At 35.0% G+C, this 17,567-nt stretch overlaps 2 protein-coding genes across 5 annotated transcripts; one reads left to right on the top strand and one right to left on the bottom strand.

The window, feature by feature from the left end:
• Positions 1-1,290: 1,290 nt before the first annotated feature.
• On the top strand, positions 1,291-9,214 carry LOC129291076 (ultraviolet-B receptor UVR8-like). 2 transcript variants are annotated; one of them, XM_054928199.1, is made up of 11 exons: positions 1,291-1,588; positions 1,871-1,944; positions 2,038-2,122; positions 3,760-3,891; positions 3,992-4,222; positions 4,456-4,695; positions 4,978-5,021; positions 6,449-6,631; positions 7,173-7,263; positions 8,107-8,210; positions 8,636-9,214. In XM_054928199.1, the coding sequence occupies exons 1-11, from the start codon at positions 1,381-1,383 to the stop codon at positions 8,756-8,758; spliced, it is 1,515 nt and encodes a 504-aa protein (XP_054784174.1). In that variant the 5' UTR covers positions 1,291-1,380; the 3' UTR covers positions 8,759-9,214. The 2 variants fall into 2 exon arrangements, with proteins under 2 accessions (XP_054784174.1, XP_054784175.1); XM_054928200.1 differs by having other exon boundaries at positions 1,294-1,588; positions 8,167-8,210.
• Positions 9,215-10,574: 1,360 nt separating this feature from the next.
• On the bottom strand, positions 10,575-17,346 carry LOC129291113 (transcription factor EMB1444-like). Of its 3 annotated transcripts, XM_054928285.1 has the most exons (12): positions 16,876-17,346; positions 16,018-16,419; positions 14,676-14,849; positions 14,117-14,210; positions 13,966-14,007; positions 13,658-13,717; positions 12,461-13,292; positions 12,177-12,367; positions 11,983-12,084; positions 11,407-11,538; positions 11,166-11,291; positions 10,575-10,950 (listed from the first exon to the last, which is right to left on the bottom strand). In XM_054928285.1, exons 2-12 carry the CDS (start codon positions 16,113-16,115, stop codon positions 10,870-10,872), a joined length of 1,932 nt encoding a protein of 643 aa, XP_054784260.1. In that variant the 5' UTR covers positions 16,116-16,419; positions 16,876-17,346; the 3' UTR covers positions 10,575-10,869. The 3 variants fall into 3 exon arrangements, with proteins under 3 accessions (XP_054784260.1, XP_054784258.1, XP_054784259.1); XM_054928283.1 differs by having other exon boundaries at positions 12,177-13,292; positions 16,876-17,339; XM_054928284.1 differs by having other exon boundaries at positions 12,177-13,292; positions 16,018-17,339.
• Positions 17,347-17,567: the final 221 nt, after the last annotated feature.

The following is a 17,567-nucleotide window of genomic DNA, read 5'->3' as shown; positions in this document are numbered from 1 at the left end:
TATATTTTTCCTCCCTAACATTCATTAAAAGTCAAATAAAAAAATTTATGATAAAAATTTAATAATAGGGCAAATAGGAAAAGAGGGAGTAGCCCCCCCCAAAAAAAAAATGTTTTGTTTGATCATTCTATTTCTGCATGACTTCAATTTTCTTCATTATCATATCAAAGATATCAGTAAATTCAATTGAGTTTGTAATACTACACCCTTGATCTAAAATACAAACATTTTTTCTTAACTAATTTCGGTTCAAAATATAACTAATTTGTACATGAATTTTTTTTTTATTTTACCCATTATATTTATTAATCTAGAATATATTGGTAATGGTAACTAGAACGAGGGATACAAAGAAAAACGATATATGTTTTTACAGAAATGAGGACATTATTCGTATGGGAATATTCTATCTCTAATCATGTTCAAAGCTGTGAGCAGAAATTGAAAAAACAAAATCATGGTAAACTAATTGGACGGAATAAAGTTGGCCAAGAAAATTGGACGGAATAAAAGAGATCCAATGATATTTTTTTCTTTGTAAAAATCCAATGTTCTTTGTTAAGATTATAATTGATAAAACGGCCCTATCTATCCTTAAAAAAAAAAAAATACAAATTTTATCGTAAACTAAATACTCTCCGCCCAGCACAATTACATACATTTGTTTAAACTTGATTGTGTATATCATATCATACTTAACATAAAATCTAAGACTAAGATAAGACGAACAGTATTTTTTCATAATTGATAAATAATGTGGATTTATTACGTATATTGATGATGATAATGTTTAAAAAAATTTGAATTTTAAAGGGCTAGGACTCTTATCAGAAATTTAAAAATAAAAACCAGGAACTCTATAAAAGTAAATAAATGAAGAATTGTAGAAAGAGACACTTTGTTCAGAGGTTCAGTTTATCTGTCGCCTTGCTTTTAAAGAACTTCTGGTACATCCTAAAGGGACCGTGCTCAAATTGTAAACTTTGTAAACTTATTATAAAAACAACCAAAGACACTAATGATGGTATTAAATAATGATTAATATTATTTTAGCATTATTGTCATAAGTGCTTCGTCCACGTGTCCCGCAAACGAGGCACCTCGAACGCGAGGAAGGGTCCGTCGTGCTCCAGAAGGTTCCAGCCAGCTCGTGACTTCAAATTTATAATCTGCAACTGCGGTTCAGATCATTCCACGCGTCCATATCACCATGTCAGCATCCGACGTGGCAGTCCTATATCCCTGTAATTGATACGCCCGTACTATTCTTGTTAGTCTTGATGTTTTCTTCATTTTGCTTTCCGTAGTCCCCTTCTTCTCCACCTCCTTCCTCTTGAGATCGGAAGTGGAGGAGTGTTCGTTTCTTGTTGGATTATCGTGATGAATGGAAATGAAGCAATTGAAGATGAGAAAATGGACAAGCACCTGGAGAAATTAGTCTATACGTGGGGATACCTTCCCGGAGCTCTGCCGGAGAAGGCTCCCATATTGTCTCCAGTTCCGGTCAGGCTTTCAGATCCGGTTCTAGCTGGAGATTCGTGGAAGGACGTGTGTGGAGGTGGTTGTGGATTCGCCATGGCCATCTCAGGTTCACTATCGATCTCTTATTCTACTACCACTTTTATAGAATAAGTTCAGATCGATTTGTTATTATCAAGTAGAAACTTAGATCTGTTTTAGACAAACAGATCATTCAAAAGAATACTGATTTGTATTGCTAAAAGTTGAACAGCGGATTCTGTTTTTTCTGTGGTTTTGCAATTTATAATTTTCTTCTTTTATGGTATATCTTCATTTCTATTTTAATTTGGTGCCTGTGATGATGGGACGTTGCTGTCTAATTTTCCGATTTTTGCACTGTGAATCTCAGAGAATGGAAAGCTCATAACGTGGGGAGCGGCGGATGATGAGAGTCAAAGCTACTCGACATCGGGAAAACATGGGGTAAATGCAGTATTCTTCTAATGTTGAACTTGCTTTTACAGTACATATTCTCCAATTGATTTTGTTTGCTGCTTCTCCCTGCGTGTTTTGTAGGAGACCCCAGAGCCTTTTCCGGTTCCCACTGAAGCTTCTGTGGTCAAGGCTGCTGCTGGCTGGGCTCATTGCGTCTCAGTCACTGGTATTGCATCTTTGATTCATAATAATTTTTACATAAACCGTAGATTGCAAAATTAGCAATGAAATTTCTCGGGGGATTATCACTGTTACGATGCTTGATATGTTAATTATAGATATCGAGATTGGAGGAGTTTAAATACTTTCAAGAGGACCTGAGAGTGGCCACTGACAATTGAACGATAGGTCGATACCTTTTTGTTTCCCCGGAAATTTTTCCTTAGATTGACCGTATTATGGCACCATTGGTTCTTTCTTTCTTTCTTTCGCGCGCGAGAGCGGACCCAATGGGGTTATGTCGGCAAATCTTTTGAAAACTATGTTGTGAATTCAACCTTACTTTCCCTGGATGCGTGGTTTTAAATAATTCCTTTTTCTTTGGATTGTTAGCTCATTTAAGGTCACGTTCTCTGTTGAATCGGGCCTTCTGCTATCTTTTTTGCATTTCCCGTTGTTTTTAATTGGAATTGAGTTTGGATTTCTATGCTTATGCATTGCCTTGTAGTGCGACATTCTACTTTGCCCTTGTAATGATGAGGCATTTTGGTTTGGTTACAGATTCAATCACCAATGTCCTTATTAACTGCAGTGCGCAAAAGTTGCCCTTAGCCACTGTCCTCACTGTTCTTTTTTCTTATAATAATAATCATACTAATGGGGCAAGTTTATCTTTGAACTTTTACATCATGTCATAGAATGGATTAATCTTAAAGTTTAAGTTAAGGAATCGATGTAAAGTTGAACTTTTGTCTCGTGATTTGGAAGTCCGATGGACATGAGATGTGGTAAACAAATATGATAAAGTAACACTGAACACTATTTTAAATTCTGTCTGTCACCATGAGACTTTGTGTGCGGAGGATTGAATTGTTAGGCTTTATATTCCCTCTCCGACTATGTCAAAGAAGCACATGCCTTAAATGTTTAAGCTTGCAGGGACACAACTATGAATCTTAAGACATGCGAAATTCTATGTCTATGTTCGTCATATTAGTGCATATTGTTCATGAAAAGGGTATTTGTGCTATTTGTTTCATGCTGATGAACAATTTCTTTCTTGGATCCGATTTTCAATAGAGTTTAAATGTTGTTTTGATTCAGAAGTACGGAAGAAAGGATATTACTTAATAGTGTGTTTGGATTAATGAGAATTTGGATTTGAATCAAATCCCTCATTTAGATATACAAAATATTATGAATTTGAATTTGATTCAAATCTAAATCCATTTCAAATTATAATTTCTTTGTAATTTTAAATTTCCTCTACACCCTAATCATTTGAAATTCTAAAAACTTAAAATATTTGCTCTCTTTGTGTTTTCATTATTGATTCCTCTACTCTCATGTCTTTTCTCATTCCTTGTCGATTACAAAATATAAATAAACTTGTCATTTCTATTTTTCTTTTTTTTTGCTTTGAATCTTATTTCATCTCTCTTCTTCATTTGAAATTTTTAAAACTATTTAAACAAAGGATTTTAAATACATGGATTCGAAATGTGAGATTTCAAATCTAAAATCTAAATCCATCAATCTGAAGACTGCCTAAGAGTTTTGCTTATTGAAGCTTGATTTCTTTCTTTGGTTATGCCCTTCCATGTTGTCTGACAAAAATTATGGAATTTATGGCTTTATGTGCAGAGCAAGGTGAAGTATATGCATGGGGCTGGAAAGAATGTGTGCCTTCTGGAAAAATTGTTGGCGATTTCCTCATTGGTAGAAACCTTCAAAAAGATGCTGCTGGGAAACAGAGCTCTTTGGTGACTGAACAAGGTGGCCAAACATTGCTCATACATGCAACAGAATAATTAACAAAACATAGAGATTTCTTGACTTCATTTCAGGGCGCTAATGGAATTCAGACATTAAACAGGAAGCCCACAAGGCTCGAACACGAGTAATGGGTCAGATTCACAACTTGACAACAAGAAAGTTGGAGAGGAAACTATAAAGCGTAGGAAGATATCACCAGCCAGGCTAGAATCTGACAGTCCATCGTCTGGAGATGAATTTTTTACAGTATCTCCTTCACTTATTACTTTTGGTCATGGGGTGAAAATTACCACTGTAGCAGCAGGGGGGAGGCATACATTGGCACTGTCAGGTAATTTCTTTGTGTCCATCTGGACAAATGGTTATGTCCTTTTATTTATTTATTTATTTACTTTTTGATAGTACATGGAAAACAAGTTATGTCCTTTTAATTGTAGTTGGATATTCGTTGTTGTCAATGTATATAGTTTTTTAGGTTCTTTGAAATACGGAGGTATGAGAGGTTTTTGATTTTTTATTTAAAGCAAGACACCTGATGCACCATATTTTTACCAAAGTTTTCAGATGTGGGACAGGTCTGGGGTTGGGGCTATGGAGGTGAAGGACAGCTAGGTTTGGGTTCTCGTGTTAAGATGGTTTCCTCTCCTCATCTCATACCTTGTATTGAGCCATCAACTTCTCAGAAGGATAAGCCATCGGTAATTCATCAAGGAGGTTTGGGTGCTACAACTCAAGCTTCAAAAGTCCCAGGGACTTATGTGAAGGAAATTGCTTGTGGAGGTCGGCACAGTGCCATAATAACAGGTCAGCATATCATAGATATCTTGTTTTCCAGCATAACCATGGCTCAAGTGCTCAAGATTTTGAACAAAATTGCCATTATAGTTTTTTTTTTTTAATACAAAATTACAAGCTACAAGGGTACAATACAAAATCTAGTGTCTGTAGCTACCATTGCAGAATTCGGTTTGGAAGTCTGTGGATCAAATACCAAATGTTTTGTCCACTTTTATGTAATTGAAAGGATGTGCCAGTAAGTGGTTAATATGTGCATGCCTCAAGTAGCTTCGTTTCTTTCTCTTGCAGATGTGGGGGCACTACTTACTTTTGGCTGGGGCCTGTATGGACAGGTATTTCTATGGTTAGAAGATTATTATATACCCCCTTTATTATTCATATTGAGGGAAGGAACTCAGTTTATCTTGTTAAGGATAAGTTGGCACTAATGTAATAATATTGTCAAGGAAACAAAAGACTCTCACGAAGTGGTATGCGAGACTAATGATTTGGATATGACATAAATTTTAAGATAATATATGAGCGCATGCGCGCGTGTGTTTTCATATTTCTTCAAGTTTGACATGTCAACTTGATAGTGTCATGTTGCTTGTTTGTTTGAGTGTCTGCTCTTGGCAAAATTTGGGTTGGCAAGAGGTAGATTTTGAAGTTGTTTGGCCCCAAAAGAGGAAGAAAGGGGAAAGTATTTGAAAGCAGTTGTCATGAATTAGTTGTGATATCTGCTGACACCTATTAGAACGAAAAAAATGTCATTCTTGGAAAATGGTTTTTGTTTTCTGGTCTGTATAAAAGTAAGAGAAACCCAGGTGATAAAGATGAATTATGCACGGAGGTAAAAGAAAGATAAGGAAGTGATTTGGAATGTAGAGGTAGGTGTAGTTTTGTTATTTGTAACCACACAAAAAAAAATCTCTTGCTTCTAGGATTTATAAAGCCATCCCTACTTTCTATTTAAAATGCACAATGACCATATTAAACTGTGGTCCTATTTGGTTGTTAGAAAGGATGGGAATGGAATGGATTGGATTGAAAAAATCAAAATAAAAATGAATTAAATTACCCTTTCCCCTCATGATACATATGATAAAACTCAATACTATAAACAACAAATGTGAGAATCATCACATTCTTTAAAAATCTCATGAATCATGATTCTTAATCACATGCACTAAAATTATCTTTTTTTTTATGAATATGGTTTGCCTATCCCCCTCCACATTTTGATCATCTTACTTTTACTTTTATTTTTTCAATCCATTCTATTCCATTTCTTTCTATCTAGCAACAAAAAAGGAGCCTAGGTCAGCATAATTCATTTCCTTTATTCTAGACACAGGACACTCTCGACACAAGCACTATACATTGACACAACATAATGCTACTAGTTTTAGCAAATGGTACATATAGAGATGTTAAAATAATTATTTTACCAATTGCGAGGAGATATCTCTAGAATGTATGTAATGTGTCCAGCATGCATGTGAGAAGTGATAAATATTTTTCTTGTTCCAAAAAGTCTGTTCAAAGGTGTTGGGACATATCTTTCTTCTAGAATTGATGAAGACATGAGAGACATACTACTAAAGTTTAGGAGGAACTCGCCACTACTCACCCCCTCAATAAAGTTATAAAATTTTCTGTAGTCATAAAACACTGCCATGAAGTGAAAGGATATGTTTTTTAGTGGCGCTGTCTTATAAATAATTAAGTGGCCTATCTGAGATTCCCATATATCTTTTTTCATTCAAATTTTGTGCAGTGCGGGCAAGGGAGTACTGCCGATCAGCTGAGACCAACTTGTGTACCTTCTTTATTGGGAACTAGAGTGGAAAAAGCTGCTGCAGGACTATGGCATACACTGTGTGTAACTGTAGATGGTCATCTTTATTCATTTGGCGGGAACCAGTTTGGACAGCTGGGTACAGGTTCTGACCATCTTGAGGTATTTTCAAGGCACTGTTGGTTCTGAATTTTTACAATTTTTCTGTAAAATAATATCAGTTTGGTCCCGCATTACATCAACTAGCGCATTAATTTTAATTTTAGTATGATCTTTTGTTAGTTTTAGGAAGAAGTATCATTTTCTCAACGTGTTGGGAGAATAAAATCTTTTGAACATCAGTTCTCTTAATAAGCAGCAATGAAGTATTATGCTATTCTTACGGGAATCAAGTACTGTTATTGAGGAGAATCTGATTGTGATCAGTAAGGATAAATTAAGACTAGACCTTCCAACCTAAATGTATTGAATCAACTCAAAATTTTCAGTTAATAACTAAACTTGGGTCTTTGCAGTCAATCAAATGAAAGCTCACCTACGGATATATTTGTGATTTAGCCTACAGAATTGTTTATTTGTGTGGTTATATTTGAAGAAATATAAATATTTTTCTGTTTAACCATTGTCTTGAGAAATGCGTTAGCTTAGTTAGGAGATGATTCTTTTGCCTGTGTTTTACTTACCCTATTTATATCTGTTTCAGGCGTCACCTAGACTCTTGGATGCTTCGTGTTTGGAGAATAAGCACTCTAGTGTGATTTCTTGCGGTGCTCGTCATAGTGCTGTACTAACAGGTGCGTTTTCAAAACTACATGCTGAAGGGAACCTTCTAGAGCCATTTAGGGCTTTTATATTGACCGAGTACGTCCCATTTATTGTTGTTATTTTCAGTGGGGGTAGGGAGTAGGATAATTGAGGAGTTACTTGTGCAGGAGAATCGTTATTTATTAAAACATGATAACTGAGTGACTGCATACCCAACCATTTCAAGTTAATCATATGAACTAAACTACTCAAGATACTATAAATCAAATGAACTTTTGGCAGACATTTACCCCAACTTCCTAAATACTTTATTCAAGTAAATCCACGGCAGCTCAGTCACTGCTTAAGTACTCCTTTGGAATTGTTATGGCCTGATAAAAGCTTTTATTGCATAATTGTTAAATAAAAAGCGTTCTTGTTCTTGAGGATGTTAATGTTGTCTGGTAGAAATACGATTAAAAATCTGTGGATTGCATATTCACTAACAGCCATGTTTGAATTTTCTGGAGATCTAATTGAGTTGAATAGATGATTTGAAATTTAGAAATGACGTTTATTTATTCTTTTTTAGAAAGATGAAAGTTTTTAAGTCAATAATAATTGTTGTAGCGGCAGCATAAGCTCTGAAAATTGTTCCGCTAGGTAGTTCTCGAAAGCATAACTTGCAGCTTTTGAAATGCTCAATGTTTATGACTTGTAACAACATTCTTTAAGATTTTGCTGCTCTAGCCGCATGAATTGAAAAAAATTCCATCATTTCCAAACTCGATGGCTTTTATGCGTTGGCCTAAGCTTAATATCTTTCATCGTTGAATATAATCACTATTTAAAGCTGATTTCTAATTTTTTCTTTTTATATCTGAACTGTTCAGAGACATTCTTGATACTGTTCCACTTACTCTTACAACGACTGTTTTGTTTGCATGTTGAAGACGATGGTCAATTTTTCACTTGGGGATGGAACAAATATGGCCAGGTACTCTAAATCTTGAGTTTAGCGGATACAATAGGAGTGAATAAATGGCGGTTGCTTTTGGATTATGTGGATTGGAATTATTAAAATTGTTTATTGTCAACTTAATTAATCTTATAATGTGTTGAGGAAATTTTTTTAAACATCCAATTATCATGTAGTAATCAGTAATCACCACTATGTTTTCACTGTATTGAGAATGAAGGAAAAAAATTCTTCGAGATTTATTTTTGTGTTTATATATTTGATGTTTTCCCCTTTTTATGAGCATATGAGTTGAAGAAAATGAATGATATAAAAAAATATTTAAATAGAAAAAAGAATATTTATATTGAAAATTTCTCTTCCTATTTTCATCCACCTTAATCCCATACATACTTGAAAAGTTTCTCCTCAATTACATAATTGGTTATTGTCTCTCTGCACAGCTTGGTTTGGGGGATTCTGTTGACAGAAACATCCCATGTCAAGTATCTATTGGTGAATGTCGACCAAGAAATATAGCATGTGGTTGGTGGCATACGCTACTGGTGGCTGAAAAATCCGTTTGATTCCAAGTTTGTCAAATAGTGCAATCTAGAGGAGAAGGTGGCACAGTTTTGATAGGATTTTGGTAATTCACTAGGCGACATATCATTAGTGGGACGTAGGTGTGTCCAAAATCACGCAGCATGTTTCTTCATCTTTATATATTTCTTCTGATTTCGCTATCTAGCTCTTTCCTTGGTAGACTTTAGCTTTGGCGTTAACATTATTGAGATATCAGATCTTTTGGTTTGCTTACGCACAAGTAAGTGTTTGCGACTGTTCGGTTTATTCCGATTTAGAATTATACGAGTCTTGGTCTCTTAGGTACCGGGAAAATGCTGCGGAATTTGGGTTATACCTTGGCTGTGCTTGGATTCAATTTGGAGCGTTTTTTTTTTTTAAGTCATTAATTGTAGGATCTTCACTTATTATTATTTTTATTTTACAGTATACAATTAAATAACAGTTGTTATCTTATAGCAGATTTCCTCACTGGTCGATTGATGAAGGTAGCGTTTTTGACTAGTTGACGATCGCGTCACCCAAAAAACTCGGTGGGGTTTTGTGTCTGTCTAGCAGAAATAAGAATTTTGTTCAGGAACTTGGAATTATCTAAGTACAAACCCCAAAAACAAAATATGAAGGAAAGTTACAATCACAAACCTAGTAGACGTGTTAAATGAAAGTGAAAATTTTATAGTATTGAAATGTTATGGAAAGATTATGATTTTTATGTACAATTAAAAGACTCTTAGCTCTATTATTGAAATAGTGGTAAAAAATTAACTGAATATAAGAAATGGGGCTTGTGAATTCACTTGTAAATTTTGAATTTTAAAAACGTTACATATAAATTTATAGAAAGTCTAGAGTAAAAAAATATAAACAAGAAAAGTCTTTAAATAAATATAAATGAAACTTCTGTCAAGTTTCTAATACAGTTTTGAGAAATTGATTTCTTTACTTATCCCACTAGAAATGAGATTTGGATCCTTTAAATTTTTAATTTGAATGGTTTAAATTTAAAGTAATATCATTATATTATTATATATTATATTTCTTAGAATAAAAAATTGTAAAATTTATAAAATAATTTTAATAACTTTTTTTATTTTTTAATCTATTCTAAATTTAATTTAGGGAGTTTGGTTTAATATTAAAATTTTTATAATCACTGTATATTAATTATCTCGATTTATGCTACACAGGATTGTGCAGGGTATATCTAAATAATTAATGTACATTAATTATAAAAATTTTATTATTAAATTAAATCTAGATTAAAGTAAAAATAAAAAAATTATTAATAAATTTTTATTTTAATAAATATAATATATAATAATATAATAATAATATTTTAAAATAGTGTTTGATTGAAAAAAAGGGAAGAGAAGGGGAAATTCTAAAAAGAAAAAATTCCTCCCTTTCATCTTATCAAACAAGAGGGGAGGAGGGCCTCCTCTGAATTTGGAGATCCCCCTTCCCCTCCCTTCAACCAAATAAAACTTAAATTTAAATTATTTAAATTAAAATTTAAATGGTTGAGATTTCGTATCAAGCTCATCCTTAAGATGAATATAGAACCTGGACTTCAATTTGGATCAAACTTGAATATTTAAGTTTATGAATCTTGCTCTTTTATTTGTTATTAACTATCAAGCTTAATTTTGTTTGACATAAAACTTTTCGCTTCATCTCCGATCCACCCACATGAATTATCATTAATATTTTTATAAGCTCTGTAATCGTCGTTTTGCCAATTATGAGCTAAAGTATCGCACCAATTTAAAACATGGGTTCTTATCATAAATAAATAAATAAAACACAGGAGGTTGAGGCTGACAGAATAAGGGATCATAAATGTTCCGCCGAGATCCGGAAATAAATTGTACTTCTAAGCCATAAAAACTGTTCTGATGGAAAGGCTTCATAATCATAATATACAGGATGTAGATCTGTCAAGAATTAATGCAGCTAACAATTAAACATTGAGGCCGACTGCTTGAATCTTGCCTTGAATAACACGATATTAAGTAGGCGATATATATATACAACCAGCTACAGGATCTGTGCCATTTCAAACTTTTGACAGGATATGCATTCTTCGTTATATGCAGATGAAATAGATCAAATTCTATGTGACAGAGCTTGTTCCAGTCTGCAAAAGATGCAACAAAGGGCACAGAACATCCATTCTGTGAAAACCTCTGGGAACCTGATCCAAATAAAACCATCTCAGAACTAAAGCTCCATTTATTATTGCAACAATGAAGGTGAAATATTCTTGAGAACAGTCTATCACGTATAGATGAATTAGACTAATGTCAGTAATGTGCATATAGGCACATTTTTCGGCGAGACCCATCTTTGATGATTAACCCCACCTATCTGAAAATCATGCATTTAATCAAACTAGGCTGGTTATTATACCTCAACAATGAAACGGGCCAAGGCAGTGCTTGAACTGCTTTCTAAAACACCTTTCAATATGGTAAGCTCCAGCTGTCGAATCACTTGGGCAATCTCAAAGAAAAGTCCATGCTCACTGCATATCACCTGCAACAAAAATGGAATGCCATTCATTTAACATTCACTTCAAGTTTTTCTGGTCTGGTAAATTTAATTAGCAAATAGTTTTTGTGCGCGCGTGCGTGTGGAGATTGAAGAAAACCTCTATAAGCATGTGGCCAGGGCATTCAAGATCTTCTATGACTATGGGGAAGACTTGGAGTTCACTGCCAAAGTCAATTGCGCAACTCCTCCCAGTATGATTGCCATTGATTTTCTGCTTCAGCTCGGGCACCTAAGTCAAGTCAGATTGACCAATGTCAGCAGCCTATATGAAGCAGTTTCGCCAAAAGATTTTACAAGCTCCTTTAACCTCCCAAAGTTTCATTTTTGTTAATGGATAATTCATGCATTTTCCCTCCTAGAAAACTCCCAAGAGAGCCTGGTTCAGTGCAGTACAAATCAACAAAGTGCCAACCTTGCAAAATGGAGGTTGTCATATAATCTAAAACTGGAGGTGAGAGTGTAAAGTTTTATCCACTTCAGGAGAGGTTTATAGCATAAGGTGAATCCAGAGGAGCTGAAGTTTCAGTTTGCAATTCTTAAGAAGTAATGAAATTAATTTAAAGATAATATTTGTAGCTTCCGTGGAATGAAAGATAGGGCCACACATCTTTAATTGCTAAAATTAATCCACTTTATCTGGACTTAAGTTCCTCAGATATACAGTCAGATTTACCTCTTTATGCTCAAACTGTTTCAATTTCTCAGCCTGGTCTGTTACTTCTCTCAAGTATAGCATGTGCTTTATGGCCCGATCTAAGAGGTTGTCAATGCTGCACTGCAAATCATAGAACATCACAGACAATATTAAAAAGTTTCCTTAGGGACTCTAAAATGTTCAACTTTGGTCCTGGAGAAGCATCAACTTACCTTGGCACCATCTGGGACAAGTTCCCTCAGCTCCTTCATCCGGTCCATGATCAACTGTCTGTCCCTTGGTCTTGGCCTTGGTGTATTTCCTGCACGGGCTCTTTTCTTGCCAATACTAGGGTGTTTCGATCCACTGTTAGGCTGCCTATGAACATGAACAGATTCCTGCTGTGCCCCATCAAGCAATATGCCTGAATTGTCATCCAAAGATGCCAACGTAAGAAGGTCAGTACATTCATCTATGTTGGCCCCAAATGCAGATGGAAGATGGCTACTAGAATCACCATTATACGCAATCAAAGTGCTTCCCTCAGAATGACTTTGTGGATGAATGGAAGCAGTAAACACGGTTGGCAAAGTCGATGAAGAATCACCAGAGGCACTGGATAAATTGCCAAGAACTGCATCCAAAAGATTTTCTGATTTGTGTCCCTCTGAAAATTTTATGCCCCTAATATGACCGAGCTCTTTTTCACCAGATATCGACGTGGAGCTAGCACTGTAAGTATCCTCAGCAGATAAATATTCCAACCCAGGTTCAGAAGTTTGTCTATTAGTAAAAGGCCCTAGTGCTTTGTGTAATTCAGAATCCAATGGAAAATTGAAACTATCCACCTTATTACATTCTTCATGATCAGTGTCAGTATCTCCAAATTGTTCTGCCATGTCATTGTGAGAGTAAGAAAATTGTCCTTCAGATGTCTGTCCAAATACTCCCACGTTATTGACACATGGAGAACAGGTCCCTATCACTTCTTCCATTCGGTTTGATTTGATTTCCACCTGACCAGCATCATTTGACACCCCAGTTGATGGGGGAATGGTCTCATTTTTCCTGGACCTGGAACCACTTTCGACCGGAATAGACAATGGGACAGTTGGATTCAACCTCAGTTCATTTATAGTAAGTGAATTGCCACCAAAAAGTTCACGTGTCAGGATAGTGTTTGTAAGAGATGATACATCAGAATTATCTAGAGGACAGTTTGTTAGAGCCGAGAATGACCAATAGTGAATATTTTCATCTGAGCTCAATGTCAGAGTATCTGCTGTTGCATGATGAAAGAAATTGAATTTCTCCTTGACATTTGCAACAAAGACCAGATCTTCGGCAACCTAAAATCTTGACAGGAAACAAGAGATCCAAATAAGTAAAACAAACATCATCACAAGGCATATAGAATTTGACCCAAATGTTCATTTCAGCCAATAGCTATTGCACGCTTCTAAACATTCTGAAATGCACTAATACTAAAATGAGCATGAGATAACGATAAGTAAAACAACTGTGCTGATTTGGTGACATTTGCATGCTGATATATATAGAGAGGGAGAGGCCACATAGGAAATACTTTAGGTAAGATACATAGTTCAATAAAATTTAGACATTCTGATTCAATGTGTGCTGCTATGACATGAGTCACTCAATCATTTGAAAACCCACTGCTTTTTTAGGTTCCAAGTATAGAACAAATACACACCGCTTTGAATGAGCCGAATTGCAAAACTCCTTGTGGAAGAACGGGTACCAGTACGATAGTCTGAAGAATGATTTGAAGAAAATAAAAGGATTGTCATTAATCAACTAGTACATCTTTATGAAAATGGCATGTAAATTCATGATTCTTCAACTAGGCAGTTATGTCTCAGCTGAGTTGGATACTGAACTAAGTAGCACACAAATGGAATGCAGAATCATTCATCCAGACATTAGAGCTGGAAATCAGACCTTTCACTTAGGTATAAAGTATGAAGGAAAAAAAAAAAAATCAAGACTAGAAATTAATACCTTGATAGCTGATGCAAATTGAAGAAGCCATTCATTTAGACACTGCAGGAGGAAAAGATTAAGAATATATATCATTAAAGAAAAAATTAATACTTCATAGCAATACTCTGTAGTTTCATGGAGAACTTATATCATTACATTAGAATCTCACCTCATTTTTCAACTTAGTCTGGAATTTACCAGTAAGAATATCCTCAAATAAAATCCAACAATGATCTCCAGTAAGAGCTATTTTGCCGACAGCCCTGACAGAGTAATCACAATTGTGGTTAGCATGAGCTTCCCGTTGCTTTCACGATCATAAAAGAGATTTTTTTTTTTTTCTGGTATACACGAGTACAAAACAAGCAATATAGCTGCTTATTTTTTCCTAACAGCCTAGATAGGTGATATTTTTTAAAATGCAAAGAGAAAGCACTATGCAGCCACTGCTTCAATAATCAATAATGATGGAATGTGTATAACTACAATTTCAATCATAATGGCTCAATCAGATAGAAAAAATACTGAACCTTTCAACCTCATGAAATTCTTGCCTCATCCAAGATTCATCTGCTTATAATTTTTCAACCGTATATATTCTCATATTTCTGACGAGCCACTCACTTTATGTATATATCGATGTACATAAATATTATGAACAAATATTAAGAAATACATGGTTTATAATTACTACCATAAAAAATATTAAAAAAAAATTATGCTTTTACCCCTCTCCCAATATGTACTTCAGACGAGACATTTCAGTCATGAGTAATCTAACAGAACTCTCTTCAGAACTACGTATAGTTTCACAACTTGAAGAAGCCACCTCCGTCCACATATTTTCCACAGCCTCATTGGTTTGCAAATCACAATAGTATCCGTCTTCCCAGGTCAAAGTCCTTGTGCAATAACAAGACGTGCAAAGACATCATAAGTAAAAAAATTTGAAATCCTAGTTTATTATTTGATGCAGTGTCAGAAAGCTTAAACCAATTACATATGTTATATGAATACTTTCTAAGTAGATTCATAACAAACAACAAAATAGTAACTGCAATGCAGCTAGCTTCCAATGTGACTAAAAGGATTATGATCTTAAGGAGTTAAATTGTGTCAAACAAATTGCATCCACAAACATAGAAGCTATTGAAGATGACCCATATGACCGAGAATTTTAATGAACACATGTAACAACAAATTACAACTAACAAGTTTTTTTCTCCACGGAGATATCCACAAGTCATCCAAGAATACTGCTCCAAGAAATCAAAGCCTCTCAAGCACAGTCCTTCTAGAGACAATCCGTGTTTATGTTTGTATGTTACAAAGTGCTAACGCTTCGGTCCTGTTTGGTTACTAGAATTAAATGGAATGAAATGGATTGAAAAAATAAAGACAAAAATGAACCAAATTGCTCTTTTCCTCATGGTGAGCATAATAAAACTCATTATTATATATTACAAACGTAGAAATCATCACTCTCCAAAAATCTTATGAATTATAATTCCCCACCGCATGAATTAAATTACCCTCCCTCTTATAAATGTGATCACCTATCTCCTTTAGTCATCTTATTTTTTTTAATCAATTCCATTCTAATAAGCAAACGGGACCATCAAGTTTTATTGTTTTGGCAATGCCTGTGTCAGTGTCCATGCTTCTTATATCAAAGCAATTATTATAAAGAATAGTCTTGCAAGGTGATCCTGAAGCAAAGTCAAAAGTGAAGTGATCTTATACACTAATTAGCTCTTATTATTAGAACCATTGACTTTCAACTAAAAAGTTCAGATTGAAGAACATGTTGAAAGATATTTATTAAAGGAACAGGAAATGTTATTCCTATTAGTTGATCATACAATTATCACAGCAGCACTATAAAAGAATCGTTATGTACTCCTCATATGACTAAATGAAAAGCATTTTCTCAGATACAAACATACTTTCTATTCTCTATATTTTAGTAATTTAGTAATTCCAAGACAAATTCAACTGATTCAACTAGGTTTCCAATAACAAATGAAGGACAAAGAAGCGTCTCAATAATCATAGAACAAAAGATCTTACATTGGAAAATGGTGATTAAGCTTCCAAAATACAGCATAATTCCAATGTGAGCAATCACAAAAGCTCTTCAGCAACTTCATCATAGAAGTGGCTTCCATCTATGGATCTTCCAAGGTGAAATATTACAGCAGAAACCCGAAAGCTGCAACTAGCTTCCCCTGTATGAACCTCGACCAGCTTGCTTGATCCTTAAACCCTTTCTTCTTTTAATCGGTGGTCCTGTTGCACCAAGAAGTAAAAATACCACCATAGCTTGTTCCCAGCTCAAGATTATGAGAAAATAAACGAAAAAAGCCGTCCTGTGATTATCAATAACGACTAGAAGCGTCTAGGGCTTTCACATTTCTTGGCATTCAAACAATTTCCAAGTGAACTCTTACAAAACTTTGGCCGCAGAGAAGCCTGCAAGAAGGAAAACACTAATATAATAAGATGACAGAAGCTTATACGGTAGGTTTGGTTACTGAAAATTTAATGGAAAACGAAAATGTGTAGGAAAGTGGTACTGGAGAGCAGTTTACGCAGCAATAAATAAGACCCATTGGAAACATCAAGCTCATTAAGCCAGAGTAATAGAACCAACACAAGAACCAAAACTTGTATTATGTTCCCAGCAACCGAACATCATTTTCTCAGTAAGAGAACCAACTGATAGGGAAGAAATGTGGCAAGAAATGTAGCAGAAACTAGGACAGGAGAGTAAGATACTGAGCAAACAACAAAACCCACTAAAGCCAGTAAGATTAGTCGAGCCAGAGCAAATGTAAAAACCAAAAGGAAAAAAAACCATCAAACCTTTTGCGTCATTTTCTCAGTTACCATACAGATATTTAAGTTGAGCTAGTCTGCACTACTTACCCACCAGCACTGATGAATAACCAAAGAAATTCACCATACATGAAAGTCCATAGACGTGCAAAGTGCAAACTACTAACAAGTGAATTCTGGCACTCAGATTGGTGGACTATCCAAAATCCAAAGAATCAAAACACCAAAAGAAAAGGTGGAAAAGAGGAGAATGCCGATTTGTCTTTTCCCCTCGATAATCTAGAACCAAAAAGACTTGAACCTCGAAGCTAACAGCAACCTTCTATATATAATATTTGCCATTGTCACCAGCCAACCACTCGATTTCTCGCTGTGTGTGTTGTTCCTTTGCGGACTCCAAAAAAAATAACACTAGAGTTGATAGGAGAGTGGAGTTCGAGGCCCTGACAGGGACAGGAGCTGCTCAGGAGACGCGAGCGAGCGCGTGGGACAAGGAATTTGAGGTGGTCAAGTGAATCTTCTCCTCGGGATTCTCTCATATTCCTTACATTCATTATGCAAATACCGAGCCAAGAACCAACAAAGTTGAAATACAGGTTGCCCACAAGAGGATCGCGATTTTCGGAACAGCATCAAAGGAATGCTTCGCTATGAATAGTCATATAAACCCTTCATTTCTTCCTAGCTCTAATAATTTAATTACAGTTTCTACTTTCTAGAAAGTGGTAACTGTTATTTGATCCTATAATTTTAATAATCCATTATAATTTAGTTTGTGATTT

This window comes from Prosopis cineraria, unplaced genomic scaffold (assembly GCF_029017545.1).
Source record: "Prosopis cineraria cultivar Desert tree isolate PC_DT_omini unplaced genomic scaffold, ASM2901754v1 PC13, whole genome shotgun sequence".
Taxonomy (NCBI): domain Eukaryota; kingdom Viridiplantae; phylum Streptophyta; class Magnoliopsida; order Fabales; family Fabaceae; genus Prosopis; species Prosopis cineraria.
Note: the sequence above shows the minus strand (reverse complement) of the source record. Positions and strands in the feature narration are given on the sequence as shown.